We start from the raw sequence: 23,991 nt of genomic DNA on the forward strand, positions 1-23,991 counted from the left end.
AGAAGAAGAAGAAGAAGAAGAAGAAGAAGAAGAAGAAGAAGAAGAAGAAGAAGAAGAAGAAGAAGAAGAAGAAAGAGAAAGAGACAGTGGAGGGTGGAGGTCTCAGCAGGAGTTCGGAGGAAGAATAGAGAAAGAAAGCATGGAGGTTTGGGTCCTGCAGGATGTTCTCTGCAGTCAGCAATGGCAGGCCTGTGGGACTGTAGGACGGAGGAGGTGATTGGTACAATTCAGCAAAATTTTAATCTAGGAAACTGCATTTTATTTTTGAAATGCTGAGTTTTATGTGAGGATGAATCACACAAATTCACATGTCCTGCAAATAGTTGGAAATGTGAATGCATGGCATATTTAGCTATGAGTAGACCAATTTGGCTGGGCTAGAAGCACGTGTTTGTTAGGCCATTTACTTTTTTTTTTTTTTTTCAAGTTAGATCTAGGGGCTAGTGAGCATTTGATACTCTTCCAAAGGATCCCCAGTTCTGTTTCCACCACCTACTTAAAGAAGTTCACAAACACTAACTCTAAGGAGATCTGAGGCCTCTGACCTCTGCAGGTGCCCACCATCATATACACATACCCATACATGGGCACACACATGTACACATAATAACTTTAAAAGGCCACATATAATATTTTTTGCTTTAGTTATTTATGAAGCACCTATTGTCTCCACAGAAAAAAGCCCATTTCTTCCATAGAGTGACTTTGTTGGTTACTGTCATATTCTCTGTCATAGAAGAAGATTCAAACAGGCCCATGCTTTATTCCTTCATTTTGTTTTGTTTGACTGGGATAGTTGTAGATTGCAGGAGAACACTAACTGTTTGAAGGTGGGTGGTATCAGTGTTACTGCTATTTATTTACTATGCTCCTCATTCCTCAATAGGCTCACTTCCTCAGGTATTTGGTCACCTTGGAAGTGCCCCAGTATCTGGAGGGGAACTGGCATAATGAGCAGAAAGCTAGTCATACTTGTCGCGTAACGCCGTAACCATGATATTGCTGAATGCATGAGACTATCAAATAAGGTGGTGATAAGATTCCAGCACTGCAGAAATCCTGGGGCAGAATAAAATTGTCTGTCTACTGATCAGAACTATCTGATATTGTGCTTCCTCTTCTCTTTTGCTAAAGCATTTTGAGCCATATTTTCAGAACTGTACTCCTCCACTAGCCAGATTTATGACGTGGCCTTAGAGGTTTCGTTCTATGGCTCCCAGCCATATAGTTTTTGAGTCTTGCTTTCCCCATCAGTTGTTCTTACCGGAGATCAATGTAAGTGTGCTCACTGCGGAGGTAGAACATGAATGGAAAAGGTATTTATGTGGTTCATACATACATTGGCATAGAAATTGTCTATTTGGCATGCAAATGTTAGGGAACATCTCTTCATTACTCAGTGTTTAAAAGCTAGGACCCTGGATCTCTTTGATTTTACTTTTTTTTCCCACCCAAATCTGAAGAATGCATTTAAGAGTTCAGTGGAGCATGGCCTCTAGGCTGGGGGCATTGATTAGTGCTCAAATATAAGGCTAGTTTTTAAGTGTAATTGTTATTAAGTGATTGGTAATGACATTTCAGTGACTGTGTGCTGTAGCAGGTCAGTGGTTCCCTATGTGTAAGGCAGAGAAAGGTGTTCATGGAAGTTCATGGAACCTCCTCTTCCATCCTGCACTTCCTACCTTCATTCACAAAGTAGCAGCAGTCCTAAAGTCAGACTGATTGCATTCACTTAGCTGGAATACCATGCTTCACGGAAGCTTCTCTTTCCCTTCCTCTGATCTTTTCTTTTTGCTATGATGGTTAAAGAGCAGAGAAAGTACTAGTTGTTTGAAGGTGGGTGTTCTTTTATTCCAGCTTTATTGTTCTAACTTGCCCAGTTTTGCTTTGCAAGTGTACTATCCCCACTCTCACACCCAGGAAAAGTGATTTTTGATCTAGCAACACACATAATCATTGCTCCTAGGAGTTTTCCTTTTTTCTTGGTTGGTTGGATGACTTTGTTTGTTTGTTTAACAATAAACAATGTATTACGCCCCACCACTCCCAGTCCTCCCTCCCTTCTTGAGATGGGTCTCAGTGTGTAGCTCTGGCTAGCCTGGAAACATGTTGATCCCTTCCCTCCAGTCTCCTAAGCGATGGTATTACAGGTATGCATCACATACCTGGCCATAACAATGGCCTTTGAATTTCTAGGTTACAATGTATCTGTACTTTATAGCCCTTAGCAGTGAAGACAAGTTCTTGCTCTATAGTCCCTGCTGGCCTCAAACTTAGAATTGCCTTGGCCTCCATGTGCTGTGGTTATAAGCTGGGCCACTAGGCCCAGGAGTTCTAATCACACTGGCCTGTCATATGTTGAGGTGTTTGAGATCAGGCGCTTTACTCATGGGTTGTCAAAGAACCTCCAGTGTGGGTACTTTGCTGCAGGCCTCCCCGTACCTAATTCTGCCCTTCTACTTTATGATTTCCCTTCTACTTCACATGACCTCATTACTAAAGCAGACGAGGGACACAGAAGCATTAGAACTTCTAGTTTGTTATTAGTTAGTATTGTGAATGCTGAGAGTCACCTAGCACTGTTGAGATACCTCGGACTATCCTGATGGTACTTGTTAAGTGGAGAAGGTTTAAAACTCAATTTGAGTCAATTTTAGAACCTGGTAAGTTGAAGGGAAGTTTTTTTTTTTTAAAGGTAGGTAAGATGGAGGTAGAGAATTTAGAAAATCTATATAAGGTATGTACTCCTCAAGTATTTCCAAATTATTGTTGCTTCAGAAACAAATATCCTGTCCACTCTTGCTGCAGGGTTGGGAGGGAAGAACTAGGACCCTTTCAGCCAGTAGAAGCCAGGAGACCAGAGACTTTGTTATGGAAATGTGCAATGGGAGGGAGTCCTTGGAAAGGTGATCTGATTAGCTTTTAAAAGCTGTCTTTTATTTTGTGGGATTTTTTTCCCCCTCTTTTGAGGTCTAATCTGGTTGGAAAATACTCAGAGTAAGGTTGTTCTTCCTTGCCCATTGTCTCTCTCCATCTGTCTTGTTCTGAATTTTTGTTCTTACCCTTTATAGACACATTTTTTTTTCCAGCTCTGAGAAGCCAAGTCTGTCACCAGCCTGAAGTGCTGGGTTCCTGCCTCTAAGAATATGAGTGCTAGAGGTCTTAGTGGGAACAGAAGATCTTCTTGAAGCCTGCTTTGAGGAACTGTTTGAAATAGTATCAAAATTAATTTTCATTTCCAACCCTGTGGGACTTAGGATAGCCATGGATGTCTATGAGAATTCTTACAGAAAGGTTTGACAGCAGGAAAGACCCATGAATGTGGACAGCACCCTGGTAGGAGTCTGGGACTGAATAAAATGGAGACAGCGAGCTGAGCTCTGCATCCTGACTCTGGGATGCAGTCACTCTCCTGCTGCTGTGACTTTCCTACCACAGAGGCCTATGTACCCTCACACTGTCAGCCTGAAGTAACTACTATGGGTATTTTCTCAGTGCCTCAAGAAAAGTAACTGATATGTACAGAAAGCCCACATTCTCCATATGTTCTGAAGAATCTTCTGATTTGTCTATTCATTGAGTCTTTCATTGATTTTCTTTATTGAACCTTTGCTTTCTTCCTGCCTTAACCGAGTTGCAAAGACAGTTCTATAGATTCTGGTGTACATCAGCTCCACTGTAGTATTTGTCTGAACAGCTCATGAGAAAGAAGTGAGACCAGCCATTGTGATGGAGTTCTGGGGCCTCTGGGCCAGCATTTGTGAGAATGCCCACACTTAAAGCAAAAGTATAGCCAGTGTACAAAAAGGAAGGGGCGGCACCCTTCCAGCACCATACTGTTGCAGCCTTTGGGGATTGTAGGTGACAGAAGCCTAAGACATACACCTCACATGTCACAATATACAAACATGAAATGCATGTTTTCCATGGCACTTGACTTTCAAGTCTGGAAATTACTGTAAATTTGTATCGTGAGGGTATAAATGCATACATATACTTGAGATTCATTTCTTCCCACAGACCAAGGTGACTGCTGAATATACTGAGCTTTTAATTAACACTCAGTCCTTTCCTTTAAGTTTCACTGAGATATATTGTGAAAGCATTTCTTTGTGAGTTTCCTTTACTTTAAATATGTGCCCACTGTGTTTGCCTTAAGGAAAATATTCTTTTGTAATCTCTCTGGGCACCTCAGTGACTGATAAAATGCAGATGGTTCTTAAGTGGAAAATGTTAAGCTCAAAGGGCCTAGATAAAAATCTAGGTGCCTGGAGCCCTGAGCTATCTGTTATCCTTTTCAGATGGAGAGTGGAGGGGGTGGGCCTGCAGAGCTGTGAGCTATTATTACTCTCCTGCCTGCTCTGAAGGTCTTTATCCATTTAGCACACGTTCTATTTATCATGTTATGTATTTTAGTTCGCTCTACTTTATGCACCAAATCATGGAAGTCACATAGTGTGTGGGTGAGAGAAGTGTTCTCCCTGATGCATGTGCATGAGCTTCGGCTGTGTTCATAGCAGGAGGGGTGTCTAAACGCATCAGGTCTAATCAGTGAAGTCGTGAAGTAAGAACATTCTTGAGAAACATGCTTTTCATAATTTAGCTCTGAAAAGTTAGTATGGTTGGTGTTTGTAGACAAATGGAAACAACTTCATCTGAAGGTACATAGAACTCAATGGCCGCATATCTGCTCGGGGAATGGCCCTGGAGGAGGTTGTAGAACTTGCACAAGGCAGAGTCTTCGGCAGATACACACACCCATGTAGGGATGTGGCTCAGAGGCAAAGCCTTGGTGCCACAGCAACTCAGGACTCAGTGACAGCAGCGATCCAGCTTGGTTCTAGTCAAGCATATGGACCCTGCAAGGATGCACATTAAGGATACGCCTCTTACCGGCATGAAGAGAGTTACGGTATGGAAAGGAGGAACACTGTGCAGGCACTTGTGTTATATCCAGTTGTTTGGTACAGCTTCCCCAAGAAGCAGATACTAAGAAGGACCAGGCTTTCAAGAAACTTGAGTCTCTTCTGGAGAAGAATGGAAAGCTATAAGAGACTGTAGGACCAGATCCAAGACTTCCTGGGAGGAAAGGGTTTGATCCTGGGAGGCAGTGGAAGAGGGTTAGTTAAGGGAAGTCCAAACTGTGGGACAGCAGTGGGGAAAGATTTTTCAAGTGTGGTATTGACTCTGCTGTGGTTAGAATGTGTCCTTCTAAATTTACTTATTTGGATTCTGGTTCCCAGCAGAACATTTTTGCTAAAGAGGGTCGAATAAGAGGTGATCGAATTATAAAGACAGATTCTTTGTAACTAGATTAATAGTTTTCTTGGAGCTGGTTAGTTTTCACCGGAATGGGTTCTTTAAAAGTGATTGCTTAGTGTTCTAATTTCAGTATGAAGAACCTAGACAGACAAAAGCACCATAGTTTTAGGCTTCTCAGCATCTAGGACCAAGAGCCAAATAACTGTCTTTTCTTTGTAAAGTGTCCAGTCTTAGGCATTCTGTTATAGCTGACTAAAAAACGTTCTCAAGTCCAAATTAAGTGTCAAATGGGTCCCATATATTCAGCAGTGGAGGTGCCTTAATGTCACTGCTGGACTGTTATTGGCTAGTAGCAGCTGATGGGAAACAGCCTGGACTTTAAAAACAAAACTAAATAAACAGTGATGGCTTTTAGGACACAGTAGTTGAGCTTCCTCAACTCAATTATGCCTCCTATAGTCAGAGATCCAAGAGCCATGTTGTTTTCATGTCTGCCACATATGGTTTTCAATAAATTTATGTAGAAATAATAGGTTGTAATTGTGAGCTCCTTAGATAAATGCTAATCCCAGAGCTAGGGAAGCTGTACAAGATAACCCTGAAACATCTCATCGTAAAAGAAAGGACATCCTCAACACTGAAGGGGTCCTGTCCAAGGGGATGGAAGCCAGCCAGCATGTCTTTATTTCCAAGGTAGGAACAATATAACACCAAAACAAAGAACAGTAGCAGCAGATAGAAAGTGTGTATATAGAATGAGATTCTGTGAGTTGACACTGAAAACCAACTCAGTGAATAACTTGGGAGTCTGATGAGGGATAAAATAACTTCAGAGTCTGATGAGGCATAAAATTATATAGTTCACAGTGCTTCTTCACAAACTGCCTATTAATACAGAAAGGAAGAGTAGCTTACAGTAGAGACTCTTCCAGAAACCAAGTGATCAAATACAACATCACCACTATGTTTTCTACACTACTTGTCTCATTACAAAGGAACAGACAAGACAAAACAACTGACCTATATTCTCTTTAAGAATCTTGATTCTACTGGGTATGTTAACTCTTGGGAGCAGAAGCAGGCTTGTGAGGTCCAGGCTAGGCAAGGAATGCACAAGACTGTCGCCGAAACAGAACAAACATAATTCATGTTGTCAAAGAAAAACAGATGATTCTATTAAAGAGATTCAGAGCCTTAACGGAGCACCAGACGTGAATTATACTACTTATGCCACCTCCCTGTTCAGTCAGCAGTCAGTAAGTTTCTTGATTTTCAAGTTGAATGTTGTGGTAGTGCCATCTGTTCGCTTTCTAGTAATTATTAATTTGACTTATCAGGTCCTGCACATTCCAGAAGCAGTGGTGCTGACACTTCAGACATGTTGGACAAAAAGCCACAACATGGTTCTCTTGGATGTTCTCATTCTGTAGGCCAGGCTAGCTTCAAATACTGTCTTAGCCCCACCGAAGACTGAGGTTACAAGTGCTTCTTGTAAAACATGGGAAAACATAAAGGAGTATTTTATGACAGTACATTAACATAACTTTTATTAGAATATATTCTCTTTTTTTCTTTTATTGGATATTTTCTTTATTTTACTTTTCAAATGTTATCCCCTTTCCAGGTCTCCCCTCCAGAAACCCGCATCCCCTCCCCTCTCCCCCTGCATCTATTAGGGTGCTCCCCCACCTACTTCTGCCTTCCCACCTTGGAATTCCCCTACACCAGGGCATTGAGCACCTACAGGACCTAGGGCCACCCCTCCCACTGACGTCCAACAAGCCCATCCTCTGCCACATCACAGTCAGAGCCAAGGATCTCTCCATGTGTACTCTTTGGTTGTTACTCCAGTCCCAGGAAGCTGCAGGGGTCCTGGCCAGCTGACACTGCTCCCCCCATGGGGCTACAACCCCCCCTCCCCCAGCTCCTTCAGTCCCTTCTCCAACTCTTCCATCAGGGACCCTGCACTCAGTCTAATAGTTGGCACCAAGCATCCACCTCTGTATTTGTCAGGCTCTGGCAGAGCCTCTCAGGAGACAGCTCTATCAGGCTCCTGTCAGCAAGTACTTCCAGACATCCACAATAGCATCCAGGTTTGGTGACTGTCTATGGGATAGATCCCCAAGTGGGGCACTCTGGATGGCCTTTCCTTCAGTCTCTGCTCCCAGATTTTGATTACATATTTCCTCCTGTATTTTGTTCCCCCTTCTAAGAAGCACTGAAGCATCCACACTTCAGCCTTCCTTCTTATTGAGCTTCATGTGGTCTGTGAATTGTATCTTGAGTATTCCGATCTTCTGGGCTAATATCTACTTATCAGTAAGTGCATACCATGTGTGTTCTTTTGTGACTGGGTTACCTCACTCAGGATGATATTCTCAAGTTCCATCCATTTGCCTGTGAATTTCATGAAGTCGTGTTTAATAGCTAAGTAGTACTGCATTGTGTAAATGTACCTCGTTTTCTGTATCCATTCCTCTGTTGAGGGACATCTGGGCTCTTTCCAGCTTCTGACTATTATAAATAAGGCTGCTATGAACATAGTGGAGCATGTGTCCTTATTACATGTTGGGGAATCCTCTGGGTATATGCCCAGGAGTGGTATATCTGGGTCCTCAGGTAATACTATGTCCAATTTTCTGAGGAACTGCCCTACTGATTTCCTCAGTGTTTATACCAGCTTGCAGTCACACCAAAAATAGAGTAGTATTCTCTTTCGCCACATCCTTGCCAGCATCTGCTGTCCCCTGGGTTTTTGATATTAACCGTTCTGACTGGAATAAAGTCTACTTGATTGTGGTGAATGATTGTTTTGTTGTGTTCTTGTATTCAGCTTGCGAGAATTTTATTGAGTATTTTTGCATCAATATTCATAAGTGAAATTGGTCTGAAGTTCTCTTTGTTGGGTCTTTGTGTGGTTTTGGTATCAGGATAACTATGACTCCATAGAATGAATTGGGTAGTATTTCTTTTGTTTCTATTTTGTGGAATAGTTTGAAGAGTATTGGTATTAGGTCTTCTTTGAAGGTCTGATATAATTCTACACTAAAACCATCTGGTCCTGGGTTTTTTGTTTGTTGGTTGGTTGGTTGGTTGGTTGGTTAGTTGGTTAAGAGACTTAATGACTACTTCTATTTCTTTAGGGGTTATGGGACTGTTTAGATGGTTTATCTGATCCTGATTCAATTTTGGTATTTGGTATCTGTCTAGGAAATTGCCCATTTCATCCAGATTTTCCAGTTTTGTTTAGTACAGGCTTTTGTAGTAGGATCTGATAATTTTTTGAATTTCCTCAGTTTCTTTTGTTATATCTCTCTTTTCATTTTTTTTTTAAGATTTATTCATTTATTGTTATATCTAAGTACACTGTAGCTGTTTTCAGACATACCAGTAGAGGGCATCAGACTCCACTGCAGATGGTTGTGAGCCACCATATGGTTGCTGGGATTTGAACTCAGGATCTTTGGAAGAGCACCGCTGAGCCATCTCTCCAGCCCCTCTCTTTTCATTTCTAATTTTGTTCATTTGGATCCTGTCCCTGTGCCTCTGGCTAGTGTGGCTAAGGGTTTATCTATCTTGATTTTTTTTTTCTTAAAGAATCGGCTTCTGGTTTCGATTCTTTGTATACTTCTTTTTGTTCCTGTTTGATTGATTTTAGCCCTGAATTTGATGATTTCCTACCCTTATCTCCTCTTGGGTGTATTTGTTTCTTTTTCTTTTGGAGCTTGCAGATGTTCTGTTAAGCTGCTAGTGTATGCGTTTTCCATTTTCTTTTTGGAGGCACTCAGAGCTATGCGTTATCCTCTTAGGACTGTTTTCATTATGTCCAATAAGTTTGGGTATGTTGTGCCTTCATTTTCATTAAATTCTCAGCAGTTTTTAATTTCTTTCTTTATCTCTTCCTTGACCAAGGTCTCATTGAGTAGGGCATTTGTTCAGCTTCCATGTGTATGTGGGATCTCTGTTGTTTTTGTTGTTATTGAAGACCAGCCTTAGTCTATGGAGAATCTGATAGGATACATGGGATTATTTCAGTTTTCCTTTATCTGTTGAGGCCTGCTTTGTGACACATTATATGGTCAATTTTAGAGAAGGTACCATGAGGTCCTCAGAAGGAGGTATATTCTTTTGTTTTAGGATGAAATGTTTTATAAATACCTGTTGATGCCTATTATTGTAGACACTTTGAAAAAAGCCTGCACGTGACCCCATGTCATGTGTTTCTACGAACAGCTGACTCTGCCTTAAGAAAATAGTTTATGTTTAATAGAGCCTTTAATGTCACCTTTAGTTGGGAAAGCATTTCAGACCCAGCATTAATTCTCTTTCTAGCCAATACAGAGAGAGGTGATGTAATGTTTGACAGCCAAGGCCGAGTTAGGTCTCTTTTTATGTGCTGATTATGAATCAGCCATTGTACCAGACATGTAATTGTGGTGGAATTACTGAGACACTCACGAAAGTGATGTAATGTCACAGAATATGCTTTAATGTTTTCTCTTTATTTACTTCAGCACCTGATCCGTGCACTCACATTAGGTTGTAAGCCATCTTTTGCCAGAACATCTTGCTTAGCCTTTTCTTAGCAGCCAGCAGAATGAGACAGTCAAATACTAGATCTAGACTAATTCTACTTGTGCTCTCTTCTGTTCATTTTTCCAGTTGTTTCAGATCATGGAAAAGACCTTTCAGAAAAGGTAGAGAAAGCTTGTAAAAACGTTGTGTTCTTTTTTTCTGTTCTAGGCAAACTTGCTAGGAGAATCCTTTTAGAATTCCAGCACTGTTTACAAAATAATTAGGAGTTCTTTTTATGCTTAAAAGATATCTTAATTTTCTGAATGTTTTAAAACTAAGTTGCTGTAATTTTTCTACTTTAAATTTTTTAACAATTCTAAATATAATAATTCCACCAAAACAATGACTCTCCACGTCGTACATGGGCTGTACAGGATAGCCGGGCACCTGCTCAGGTAGAGCACAAAGTCAGGGCAGGCCAGCCGTGAGTTGATAGGTGCCCTGTGGTTGTTTGGCGCTTCATCGCCAAGGAGAGACACCTGTGCCTCTCCCATGCCTGGAATGTAGTGAATACTCAGTAGTGAGATTGTTACCATCTCCTGCGTCTGTCCTCTCCTGTGGCTGAGCACTGGCAACTATTCCTTCCGGGGAAATCTGTAATTAGGAAAGGGAGCTAAGAGCTGCAGAGCTTTAGGGGAGGGGACAGGATAGGAGTGAGCAAGTGTGGAGGGATTCGGGAATCCACAGCCTCAGGAAGTCCTATGGCAGGCTTAAATTGGTTTGTAAACGTGCTGATGGGATGGGGAGGGCAAGGATGATCAGTAGGGAAGGACTGTCCCCATGGTCTCTGTTGCCCTGGCTGTACTCAGTAATTCTGGGAATTAATTTGAGTGCATTAATGGGACTGGATCATTAAATATTTGTACTGTTTTGCTTAGTATTCTTTAGATTTTCATAGTGGGTCCTGCTTTTATGAAAATTTCCTAACTTGCTCCGCCATACCAGCTTTCTCCTCTAGACCTCATGCATTGACTGTAAAATGTCAATGCTGGGTAATTCAGAATTCAGTAGCAAACATTTCTTTATTCTCTTGGCATTTAAAAACACCAACATCTCAACCTGTCAAAAGTGGAGTTGTCTTGCAAGCCACTCCCCAGCCTTCTAGCTTGACAGCTCTTTGGTGGGTGTAGCCACTCTCCTGCCCTAGTAGGGCTCCTTGGTGACAACCTTAGTTAAAATCCTCACCATGAATCAACATCTACATCTGCTGATTTGGGGCTGTTGCTTTCTCTGCACTGCCAAACACAACTCTGTGATAATGACAGCATTTGCCAGCACGCTTACGCAGTGACTCAGGAGACAGGGTGGCCAGCAAGCAGCCTATTTGTGGGAGTGGATTTTAAGAAGTGCTAATTCCATGGCAGTTTGGAGATATTAATATCGTGCTGGCAGTAGATAAACAGGCAGCAGAGGGGCATATAATGAGAACAGAATCAGCCACGACATCTTTCTTCCTTCTTTACCACCATATTTTGTGCTGCTTCTTTGAAAAGTCTGTTCTCCTAGGTTTTAGATGAATAGACTCCTTACTGGTTTAAAAAGATACTGCTTAGGTGAGCTGCCAGTGACCTCTTACTAGAACTTGCTGAGGATCACAGTGTGCTAAGAGTTAGCTCCATTTTCAAGCAGTACTAAGTCACAGCATATGGCACAGTAGCCTATTGCTTACTGTATCCTCTCCCTAAAGGGCAGCAAACCAGATGGTGTGAGTGGGGCCTTTGGTGTAATTATGACAGACACAAAGAAAGACATAACCACCTCTCTCAATAATATCATGTCTCTTACTTTTCAAAAATTGATATTGTTCTTTTTTTTTTTTTCAGTTGGCTTTTCATATCAAAATTCTCTTTCCAGGCTGGGAGAAACCATAAAAAGAGCAGCATTAGTCATTTTAATGCCGTTCCCCATGCACTATTGTCAGGGCAGAGTTGGACACAGTCTAAAAGGGTGTGTCTCATTCTGTAGTGGGCATAATGTACGCAAGAATAACTTGAAGGCAGATTCTCATCGAGGTCTGTAGTCTGTCAGAATGTTGTTGAATATAGTCAGTTGGATGAGTTGAAAACTGGTTACCTCTGGTTTTATTCCTCCTTTCTTATTCCTGGTGGGCTTTGGGGGGGGGTGGATTTTTCCCCCCTACCAAAATGCCTGTTTCCTGCCTTTCCTTCTCCCCAGTTCATTCCTGGCGTTTCTCCAAGCCCACTTAGAGTGGAAGATCTACGTCTGGAGCTGTGGGAAGAGAGGCATGTTGAATATCGTGTTACCCCAGCGTTTGTAACACTAGAAGTACAGGGAGGCATCTCCTAGCTTCCATATCAGCTGGGAAGGAGCCTGAGAAATTTAGGTCATGCTTTTATGTGCTCATTTTTTTATCTTGGGTGCCTGGTATTTTAGAGCAGACTTTACTTGAGGTTAGTAGCTTGTTTATAACATTCTGTAAATAGCCCGGCCTAATGTGGGCTTCTCACAGACAGTTTCTGCTGGTCGTATGTGTGTGTGGATTGATGTAGCATCTGATGCTGCTAACAAGAAAAATGCTGAGTTGGGGATTTTTGTTCGGGTTTATTTGGATTCCAGTTTAACATCTTCAGCCTCTCCTTCCTCCTGCCAGAAAGCATTGTGACCTCCAGGTGTTGTTGTTATTTCTGTTGACTGAGCCCCATCTGTAGCCCCAGTGTTAATTGACCTATCTCTTCTGTTGCAGAAACATTGCTGAGGCCCTTGTCAGCAAAGGCCTAGCCACGGTGATCAGATACCGGCAGGATGATGACCAGAGATCATCACACTATGACGAGCTGCTGGCTGCAGAGGCCAGGTAAATTGTGAAATTGCTTAACATGTTGGGACCCATAGCAGCACCTTGTTCCGTGTCACTGTTGGGCCTCTACCTGACCAGAGTAGACTGGAAATAATATGCAGATAAGGTCTGGATCATTTCTCTCTTCAGCTTTCCAGTTTCTGCCTAACTGTGATTTAAAGCATTCTTAGCCCCACCCCCATGCCAATCAGCAGCATATAGAATGTGTTCACCTGTGTTGACATTATAAAAGGTGAGAAACATGGGTGTCTTAGTCAGGGTTTCTATTCCTGCACAAACATTATGACCAAGAAGCAACTTGGGGAGGAACGGGTTTATTGAGCTTACACTTCCATGCTGCTGCTCATCACTAAAGGAGGTCAGGACTAGAACTCAAGCAGGTCAGGAAGCAGGAGCTGATACAGAGGCCATGGAGGGATGTTTCTTACTGGCTTGCTTCCCCTGGCTTGCTCAGCTTGCTCTCTTATAGAACCCAAGACTACCAGCCCAGAGATGGCACCACCCACATGGGGCCCTCCCCCTTGATCACTAATTGAGAAAATGCCTTACAGTTGGATCTCACGGAAGCACTTCCCCAACTGAAGCTCCCTTCTCTGTGATAACACCAGCCTGTGTCAAGTTGACACACAAAACCAGCCAGTACAATTGACCCCTTGTCAACTTGACATACAAACACATCACTATTAAGCCTCAACCTTTACTTTCTTATTCATCCCCAAGATCTGAATAACTTTAAAAGTCCCACAGTCTTTACATATTAAAAATTCAATCCCTTTAAAAGGTCCAATATCTTTTAAAATTCAAAGTCTTTTAAAAATTCAAAATCTCTTTAACTGTGGGCTCCACTAAAATACTTTCTTCCTTCAAGAGGGAAAAATATCAGGGCACAGTCACAATCAAAAGCAAAACTCTAACTCCAATGGTTCAATGTCTGGGATCCAACTCATGATCTTCCAGGCTTCTCCAAGGGCTTGGGTCATTCCTCTCGCTCTGCCCTTTGTAGCACACAGCTTGTCTTCTAGGCTCCACCTGCCTGTACTCCACTGCTGCTGCTGTTCTTGGTGGTCATCTCATGGCATTGGCTTCTCCAAAACACTGCTATCTTCCACTGTAACTAGGCTTCGCCAACGGCCTCTCATAGGCTCTCTTCATGGTGCCAAGCCTTTACTCCTATGCATGACTCCTTCAGCCCTGGGTCATCAATTGCAACTGAGGCTGCACCTTCACCAATGGCCTTCCATGGCCTCTCACAGTGCCAAGTCTCAGCTGCTCTTCATGACCCCTCATGCCTTCGAAACCAATACCACCTAGGTGACTCTTACACAGTACCAAGTCCAGCCACAGCACAAGATACAGCCATGGCTATTTCTGGAACACAGCCTCTGAGCTCTCAGAAAACACTTCCCAGAAGATTTCACCTCAGTGATGCTGGTCTCTTCTTAATCACCGCTAATTTCTTAGCTCCAGCTAACCAGCATCAATAGTCCCAATAACACAAAGGTTTGTTTTAATGGTTCTGGTATCTTGTTAATCACAGCTGATTCTTCAGCCCCAGCTAACCAAAACCACAGAATCTTCACAATGGAAACATGGCCCTGATAAGAGTCTTTAATCTTCCCTCTGAAATTTCACAAGCCACGCCTCCATCTTCTAAGCTGTTCTCAACATTATCTTCCAAGCTCCTGCACAACATCCCACAGAGGTCTTAACACTGAATAGATTGTCTAACCCAAAGTTCCAAAATCTTCCATAGTCCTTCCCAAAACATGGTCAGGTTGTCACAGGAATACCCCACTACGCTTATACCAATTTGATTGTGAGCATATCATGTCTGATAACCATGTATGATGATCTCCACCGTTCCTGTCACTGTCAGGGGAGCCTGGCTTATGTGTGCAATGCATTTGACTCTCTGCCTTTCCTTTAGAGGCCTCCTCCACCTACTCCCTTCCCCTCCTCATCCCTCCTTTCACATTCATCACCTCTAGACCTTTTGTTGTGTACAAAGGAAATGAAAACATTTATTAGGAAATGAGTTTTGGTTTACAACACTTCTGACAGCTGGCAGGAGAGCCTTTGAGAAAGCCTATGACATTTTCCCTTGTCCTTCATCCCTGTGGCCCGTTACCCAACGGAAAGCAGAGTGCTCAGATGGGTTCTTGCCATGGCCGGTCCTCCTGGCTCCTACTCTGAGAGACTTTGGGCAGTGGGGCTGGTAGTTCTGTGTTTTCCCAAACTCTGGAGAAGCTGTGAGATCTGAACTAATGCTTACCTGCTGCTCAGCATGTCAGAGTGATGGCCTGGGCTTGGCTCACTGGGTTGTATGTCATGGCCACGAGGACCTATTATTCTAGTGTTATTCTGTCATTGTGAGATTGTTCATTCCATTAGAGAAGGTTTGAGTTGGGCACATAGTCCCTACTTTTGGTTTCACACCTTGTCCCTGACATCATTTCTCTTGCTCTTTGGCCCAGAACATTCCCGTAATATCCAACATGTACCTGTAACACTACCTCACATCCTGATTGATAGAGCACCTATAAAATGCCAGTGGAGAGGTTAGCCTATCAGGCTGATGTGACTTTTCTGAGTCTTTCTTGTGAGCTTTTTCTCAGTTGACCTGTCTAGGAATGGGTTGTTTCAGATCTTTGATAGAATGCTTATTAGTAACCATTAAAAAAAAAACAAGGTCCCCAGGGCCCATTATTTCAGCACATGGTAGGTTGAGACAAGAGAATCTTGAGTTTCCAGCCTAGGCTTAACAGCAACTTCCAGGTCAGCCTTGGCTCTAAGTAGACTGTGTCTCAAATGATAGTAATACAGTAGTGATGTGATATAGCTTCACACTAGATATTTATCATAGGTAGATGGTCTTCTCTCCCTTCCAGTGTTATATGAATTCAGTGAGCTCAAAACCCCCATGATGGAAAAATGTGGATACACTTTTCTTAACACCCTACAGACTACCCTCCGGGAAACAACTTCACCAACTGATGAAATTCATGGGATGGGCCAATGGTCATTCTGATTTTATGCAATTTAAAGAACAAGTAAGGCATTTACAGTGTAGGGACCACACAGCAGAGTGGTGGAATGTCTAACTGCTGTCTCCAGGTCTAGGTCCATCGTATACTGCAGTAAAACACTTTATTCTAACAGGCAGGTGTGCGTGAACATAATCTGCTAAGGAGCTCAGGAAAGGGATGCCCAAGTCAGTTTTTATTACATTGTTTGAATTAGACATAGTATGAAGATTGTCATGATTGATGTTTAATGAGTATGCATATATAAAGAAATTTGGAGGAGATTTCGGTTTTAGGAAGAAAACAAGCTTTTTTAGTGCAGATTTTGTGCTGAAGTGAAGTAACAATATGCTTGTTTGCTTAAGCACTGAGTTGCCTTGCCTAGAGATAATTGTGTTAAGCCATTGCTTTCAGACTGATGGTGGAAAAATTGGCTTCTGGGTCCTTGCACAGTTGCTGGTGAGTAAATGGAGAGAAATTAGCCACTTCCCCAGGGCCAGGAGGCATGCCCGAAGGCAATACAGGCCCTATAAAGGATTCTGAGAAACAGCTGAGATGAGCTAGAGTAGGTTTTCCTTTGGAGCACCATTGTCAGTGATCCCTGGGCTGATGGCCCAAGGCCATCTCCTAGATGCTAGTCCCTAGTCAGGTGAAGCAAGTCGAGAGACCAGGACTCCTGCTAGGTAGAAATGGTGGTTTTACAGCTATTCGAAAAGATTTCTCATGTAGAAAAGGCTTGTTTTGCAAATGATCTTTCCAGTATCTGTTCCCAACCATGTACCTGCTGACACTTTTAGTTTGCCTATAGTCTACCCTTTGTCACTCACAACCCAGGCTGTATGTCCCCGCCTTGTCCCTGTTAGTCACGCACAGCTTGTCAGAGCTGTTAGTGCACGCTGCCTCTGTCCTGCATCCTGCCTGTCTATTGAATATTACCTGAGTTTAGGGCTGTTTCCCCTGGATGGATTAGCTTTACATTAAACAGAGCATTTGTACTCTGCTGTGTGATTTGGTGCCCAGTTGGTTAGGTTTCTCCACCTCCCAGCTTAATGTCCTCTGCGGATTTCATTAGTGAGTTGTTTACTCCTTTTCTGGTCCATGAATAGAACCCCTCAACAAGAAAACTTTGGTGTTGACCCCAAGTCTCTCACAACATGGACTGTCTTTTGTTTATCATTCCTTCAGCCACTTTTTAATCTTCAGTGATTGTGTACTGAACCAAGCCAATTTGAATTAATTTCCCAAGGAAATTTTCTTGAACTACTATAGCTAAGGCTTTAGCAAATTAGTAACATCTGCTACATTCCTGTCAGTCATTCATGCTGAAGCTCCTCAGGTTGGTACAAGGCTGGGTTTGTGATTAGTCTCTCCCTACAATGGTGTCGACTGCCACAGGTTTCCCAGCCCTGACCTTGGATAGCTGCATTTCTCTGCTTATCACTGCTCCAATCACCAGTGGCCCAGCTGTGCTCTTCCCTTGGCTTTGCTTTCCAGTGTACTGCTTGGCCATTAATCCTTTTAGAGAAATCTTGTAAGCCTTGGTAAAAGGGCAGCCTGTTAACTTGTCTGACTTCTTGGGTCAGCACAGCTGCCTGCCTAGGAGTTGATGAGCTTTCTCTTAGCTCTGCAGCTCCTACCATCTCGGGTTATCTGATAGGAGCTCAAGGAGCAGTGATACTTAGACACTCGCTGGGCGTCCAGGCAAGAGGAAGGGGAAGAATGGATGATCCTCTGCAGTCAGCCAGCCAGTGGTGTTCCAGCACATCACTTGCCTGCTTGGAACAAGCTCTCCTTTTCTTTCTCTTCAGCTTGCTGACCCTTCCAGGAGCCTTTATTTAGCTGCCTGTCTGCTTATGGGCAGTCCCCATAAAGCCTCAGATGCCTGCCCCATCTAGAGAAAGCCACATCTCTTTGTTTAAAGAATAAATAAGCCTGTTAATTCCCAAAGGCAGCCTTCCTTTCTAGCTCAGGTGTCTGTCATCAGCCACCTCCTCCCTCATTACCTTGTGTCCTGGCAAGATAAGGCCTTGTTTCTCTCCTAGGCTCCATTGAGAAGCCCTTGACTTTTCTTCCAGGGTCTGACAGATCCAAGTTGCATGTCCTTGGAATTTAGGTATTCCTGACCCATGGTTCACCATAACACCCCTGAATTTATTTCCTTTGTTTTCCCATGGGCACCTAGGAAGGTTTTTGTTTGTTTGTTTGTTTTTTGTAAGATTTATTTACTTATTTCATGGACACTGTTGCTGTCTTTTTAGACACACCAGAAGAGGGCATCGGATCCCATTACAGATGGTTGTGAGCCACCATGTGGTTGCTGGGAATTCAACTCTGGAAGAACAGTCAGTGCTCTTAACCACTGCTCCATCTCTCCAGCCCCCATATCAGTTATCTGCATGGTTCAAGTGCTTAGTCCCAAGTTGGTGTGCCGTGCCTGTTTGGTTGGTTTGCTCTAGCTAGTAGCTGCTGTAACATATCCAGTTTGATTTTAGAAAGGCCAACGTGAAATTCTCATCCCTTGGACCATGATGTGTGCTCTCTCCTGTAGTATCCAACTCTGTTTAGGACTAAAATGGCCTAAACTGTAACATACCTGTAGCCCCAACAGTTGACTGTCTGAAGCAGGAGGCGTGGGAGTTCAAAGCCAGCCTGGTCTTCACACTAAAACCCTAGCTCACAAATTAAATAACAGCAAAAGACAAAGCTTGGTTTCTTTTTAAACGTCTCATTATGGAGTCCTGGCTGACCTGGAACTCATTGTGTTGACCAGGCTGGTTTCAAATTCACACACATCTGCCGGTGCCGTCTTTGAGATGCTGAGACTGAAGGGTATGCACTAGTATCTGTACAAGGCTTACAATGTTCCATTTTAATTATTTCTGGAATCTCTTAAAATTTGTAGCTTATTAAGCCACTGAAGTTGGGGCTTTATTCATTTAAGGCACTTTCTCATCTCAGCTTTTGTTATTTCAGGATAGGATTTATATATTTAAAAAGAAATTGATAGCCCAGCTTGACTGTGGGAAACATCTGTCCTGAGGAATCTAGCACCTGAGCAGATTTAAATGAGTTTAGATTCATTCTGGACATACGAAATGAAGTTAGTGTTATCTCGAGAGAAAAGGGCAGGCATTCTCCTTCCTTTTCATGTATATTCTGTTTCTTTGTGGCATACTGCAAGCTTGGGAAACTGGTGCTGTCCTTAGTCTCTGAGAGGCGACCACAAAACCGCCCTCCTCTCTGCATTGCATAGCTCCCTCAAGAACTCATTTTTCTGATTGAGCAAACTCTCTCTTTAGAACAACAAAAAACAAGTGCTCCTGCCTTGCTGAGTTCTGTATCTCCAATCTCCAAACCCCACAGGCATCAGCCTCTCGCTTTTTTCAGTGTGATTGGCAGTACTTCCATTGTCGGCTTCTCTCCCTGAAACTCTAGGAAACTGCAGTAGCATTCTATCAGAGTCTACTCAAAGGCTGTGTGCTTGTTGATGACTCTTGTTGATTTTGCTAAGCCAGTATCATTGGGCATTATTATAATGGATACAGCTCTCATCAGGTGACTCCTGCTGAGTTAGGGCTCATGTTGGTCTTGCCAGTGTCCATGCATTGGTAGCTATCACTTAGTAGATGCATATTTCAAGTCTCCTGAAGTGTTTTCAGGGCCATTGGGAGAGAAATACCCTTGTTCTACACATGCTCAGTCGAAGCTGCTCTCCTAGTATTCTCACACAGTAGGACAGTTTTCTGTAAACTGTCAAGGAATAAGGAAAACAAAAAGAAAAGAAATTTTGACACCTTCCATGCTGTATCTTCGGTTGGCCTGGCATCCGTTTGCTGGGTTCATGAACAGAACAGAAGGATGCACCTTTTGGCTCAGAGATAGAGCCTATATCTAGTATGTGCCATGACCAAAAACAAGTTAGGAAGAAGAGGAAAGGCTTTATTGGCCTATACTTCCAAATTATAGTCCATCATTAGAGGAAGTCAGGACCTGTCCTCAGTAGCATAAAACCAGACAAATCAGGCAGTGTGATGCCTCGGAGGGTTAAACTCTTACTGGGCCAGCTTGAAGACCTGAATTGAGTACTTCGAACCCAAATTTTAAAAGACTGATGTGGAGACATCTTTTATCCCAGCACTCCTGCATGAGATAGAAGATGGAAACAGGAGAATCACCCAAAATCCACAGGCCACTGAGCCTGGAGTATGAAGCTATGCTGCACAGAAGCAGGAAATGAATGCCTTGCCACAACAGAGCAAAAAAGCACCCTCCCCAAGGGCTGGCCTCGGATTCCCCCTCTGCCCCCCACCACACATACAAAGTAAATAAATAATAGCACATTATGACTTAGTAAATGAAAGAACCAAGTGTACTTGTATGACATATTTACAGTTTGTTAAAGATCTTGAGCTGAAAAAGCAGCAAGTTTCATCACTGTATATTGTGGAATGTCCATGTGTGTTTCCTGCACATTTGAAGTGTGTTCCCTACAAATATTTGTGTACTTTGAAATGTTAGAATTGCTACATTCTATCACAAGTTGCCTTAGTTAGGATTTCTGTTGCTGCAACAAAAACACCAACAGCAAGTTCGAGAGGAATAGGTTTATTGGGCTTACACTTACAAATCATAGTCCATCATTGGAGGACGTTGTGACAGGAACTCAAGCAGGGCTGGAACTTTGAGGCAGGCGGGGATGCAGAGGCCATATTGACTGGCTTGCTTCCCCTGGCAAGCTCAGCCTACTTTCTTATAGAACTCAGGATGACCAGCCCAGGGATGGTACCACCCACAATGTGCTGGGCCCCACGTACATTGATCATTAATTGAGGAAATGTTTTACAACTGGATCTCAAGAAGGCTTTTCATCAACCATCTATTTCTACTCTTTTTATTCTCTCTCTCTCTCTCTCTCTCTCTCTCTCTCTCTCTCTCTCTCTCTGGTCACAGGCATTGAAAATAATAGTGGTGAACAAAAAATGAGAATAGATTGAACTCTTTACAAAGCATGCGAGCCTAGAAGGATGGGCATTAAATAATTAAATATCTAGAGAGGTACCTCTAGATATTATTTATTTTCCTATTTCTTTGCCTTTCTCGCCTGTTTTCTTAATTCTTCCTTTTTTCATCCTTCTTATTAACACTGCTTGTCTTACATCTTTTTCTATTCCGTCTCTCATTTCTATTAAATTTTCCCATGAAAGTGTCTCCTTGAAATTCGTCATTTTTGTTCAGCCTCTGTTCTTACCTTCTCAGTAGTTTAATGGTACAGCTTTAAAAAAATCCCCAAGATTTCTCACTTTGAATCTAATGACCTCAACAAGTAAAAATTCTCTTTAGATAAAACTGGAGCCACTAAGCAATGTTAAAAACAGCTTTTCTCTTCCCTAATTATTCTACAGTCTCTGTAACACCAAGGTACTTCTGGCTTTTCACTTGAGCATCCTAGGAAGAAGTAGATGAATGCTTATCTGGCCTCTTTACCAGGTGTATGACCTCATGCCAGAGCAGGTTGGAAACCAGCACTGGGGAAAGGAATGGCCTTTCTCTGAAACAGCCTTCTGCCTTCATTTCTTTTTAACTCTGAAGATGGCATCCCCCCACCCTATTTTTGGATTGCAGTTTGGTGTTACAGTCATGAGTTTGCTAATTAGCTTCAACACATGGTGGGGATTCAGGGGAGGGGTTCAGTGTTGGGGAGTAGGATAGATCGGCTATTGCAAGTGGATATGATAACAGGAAAATGCATTAGAAGAGCTGGTGTGGGGAAGTGATTTGAAGACACAGCTGAGTGTGGGGAAATTTAGCTTTTTCCCTTTCTTCAGAAAAGATGATGCACTCAACATCCAAATAGCAGTAATCAATCTGCATTTAAGGCAGCACAAATGGCCACTTCTGGAGAGCTGTATAATGCCGCCATTTGCAGTGAGTTTTCTCCTTTAGGATATTAAAAGGATCTGCTCACTCCCTCCAACCTCTTTCCTCCTTCCCCTCCCCTGGTTCTGATGTAAGCTGGCAGAGCTCACTGGTGACCAAGGGGAATGGGCTAAGCTGGAATGTGCTCCCCTGAGTGCCAGGTTTGTAGAGAGTTCCACCAGTGATGGTCATATAATAAGCTGCCAATAAGTACATCTTACATAATATTTCCTGCAATCATCAATCTGTGCTGATTGTATTCCTTCAGAGGACATTGTTCCAGACTTGCCTTTCTGGACCATCTGATCATGGTCGCTATTCTTCAGTGCATGCAGCTGGTCCTTGCCTAGAACTTGTGCATTGTTTGCCTTCTTACTGTCTTCTGAGCTAACTTCTTGGTCCTTCCAGAAAAATGCATTTGAAGACCAACATATAGTGAATATAATTTTAATCTGAAATAAATTGTAACAGTGAAGTGATAACTCATTGAGAAGCATAGCTGTAAACAACTCCTAACCACTGTAAAGCAAATCCCATTATGTGACCTTTTATGGCAGATTTAATCTTCATTACTTTAGCAATTGTAACCATGGTTATAAGCAAAGAGAACAAGCATGAAGCAGACAAGCTTAAATTTATCTGCAGGCTTGACTTTTTCTTGCTCTTGACTCTGGTCTCCTTCATACACAGTTGTTGGTTCCGTAGTTCTATTGCTTCTGAGTAGCCACTACCTGACTAATGTGAAAATAATCAGGATGCCATGATGCTCACTTGATTGAGCCCCTCTGCAGTGGCAGGTGGCAGAGCGATTCTGCGAGCTGAGATTTTATTAGGTATATCCTTAGCCTGCTTGGTTATAATCCTTAGAAATCTCTTGGAAGGCTGATAATTTGAGTAATTAAACACTGATCCATCAATGGACAGGTTTATAGTTGCTTGAGAATCCACTTCATAGCTTTCTTTCATTTGCCAGCATCTTTGTTTCTCCACTTCTGGTAGCCTCCCTCGTGCATTTCTCTTTTATCTTAAGCTGCCTCTGTTCCCCTCCTGTTTTGGACCCAGAAATTGAGAAGGATTACTTCCCATTCCTCCTGCTTTTGTATCAAGTTCAGAGAGCTGAATCTCCAGAGGATGCCAGCCAGTTTAAGTCAGCATTGCTTACACTGGAAAAGCATTTTCTAAAAAACCTGTGCTAAATGCATGTGGCTTCTCACTCAACTCAAAAGACACATTGCATTTTTCTATAACGGGGCTGGTGAGATGGTTCAGTGGGTAAAGATGCTTGCTACCAAAGCTGATCGGCTGAATTTGATTCCCTGTGGCCAACATGTTGGAAAAAAGGAACAGAACTAGTTGTCAATTGCCCTGCATAATAAAGTAATGTAGACAATTCTGTAACTGCCTTATATACCATATCAAGTTTATTGTGGTAAATTCAATAATTCAAAATATAGATTAGACAAATATAGTTGGAAAAGCAAAGATACATGTGAAGAGTGAGCTCCACGTTAGAATGACCTGAATCTAGAGTCTCCGCCCCAGTGTCCGTCTGGCTCACCCTGGAAACAAGTATTTCTTCCCCTGTGCAATAGCAGTGGTGCCATGCCTCTGAACTTTTAGGGACATAATCACAAACTGCCCACCAGTTTATTTAAAAGTTGTTCCTTGTAGCATTATTTAGAATAATGTATGTATCCCAGTTATAGAAATATCTAGTGATCAGGGATTGATTAAATGGATCCATATGGTGGATTTACTGTAGAATCATTAAAGAAATTAGGGACACGGGGAAGTGTTCACTTGGCCATTTCTTACTAGAAAAAAAAAATGGTAAGGCCATAAAACTTTATCCATAATGATACCAATTTTTTAAATGTAAGTGGGACGGTATCTGTGTTGGCACTTAGAAAACAGTAAGAACTTTTATATTAGAAAAGAATTATGAGTCCTTGTTTCCTTGTTTTAATGACTTTGTAAGTCAGGATTGAGAAAACTATAGAAGCAGCGACTCTAAGGCGATCCTGCTCCGTTGGTCCTTTTTTATTCCTGATAACCATGTATTTCTTCCTAACACCAGCATTCCTTTGGTCCGGATGTGAGACCAGTAGCCTTGGCTTATCTGCGACACTGCTCCTCCCTCCCTCTGCTGTGAGCTCATCCCTCTTCTCCTTCTTTGCCATCACTGCTCACCATTGTCATGGCTCACACAATAGCCTGCGCCTTCATCTCTAGCTTATATTAGTTAGATGAGAGGATGACCCGGAGTTCTTTGTTATTTGCTTCACTGCCTCATAATACCTACTGACTCATTAGTCACCCCCTCCTACACCGGAGCGCGCCGTTTCCTCATTCCCAGGCTGTGTGCTCTGCATTGGTGCCGTCCTTCTTATCAGCAAT

General features: G+C 42.5%; 1 protein-coding gene across 1 annotated transcript in view; it reads left to right on the forward strand.

The window, feature by feature from the left end:
• Snd1 (staphylococcal nuclease and tudor domain containing 1) overlaps positions 1–23,991 on the forward strand; it is a 407,737-nt gene that overhangs the window by 211,262 nt on the left and 172,484 nt on the right. The window contains exon 13 of the mRNA XM_052173319.1: positions 12,542–12,652. Coding sequence (XP_052029279.1) covers positions 12,542–12,652 — 111 coding nt within the window. The remainder of the gene's footprint in view (positions 1–12,541; positions 12,653–23,991) is intronic.

Source organism: Apodemus sylvaticus, chromosome 2 (assembly GCF_947179515.1).
Source record: "Apodemus sylvaticus chromosome 2, mApoSyl1.1, whole genome shotgun sequence".
Taxonomy (NCBI): domain Eukaryota; kingdom Metazoa; phylum Chordata; class Mammalia; order Rodentia; family Muridae; genus Apodemus; species Apodemus sylvaticus.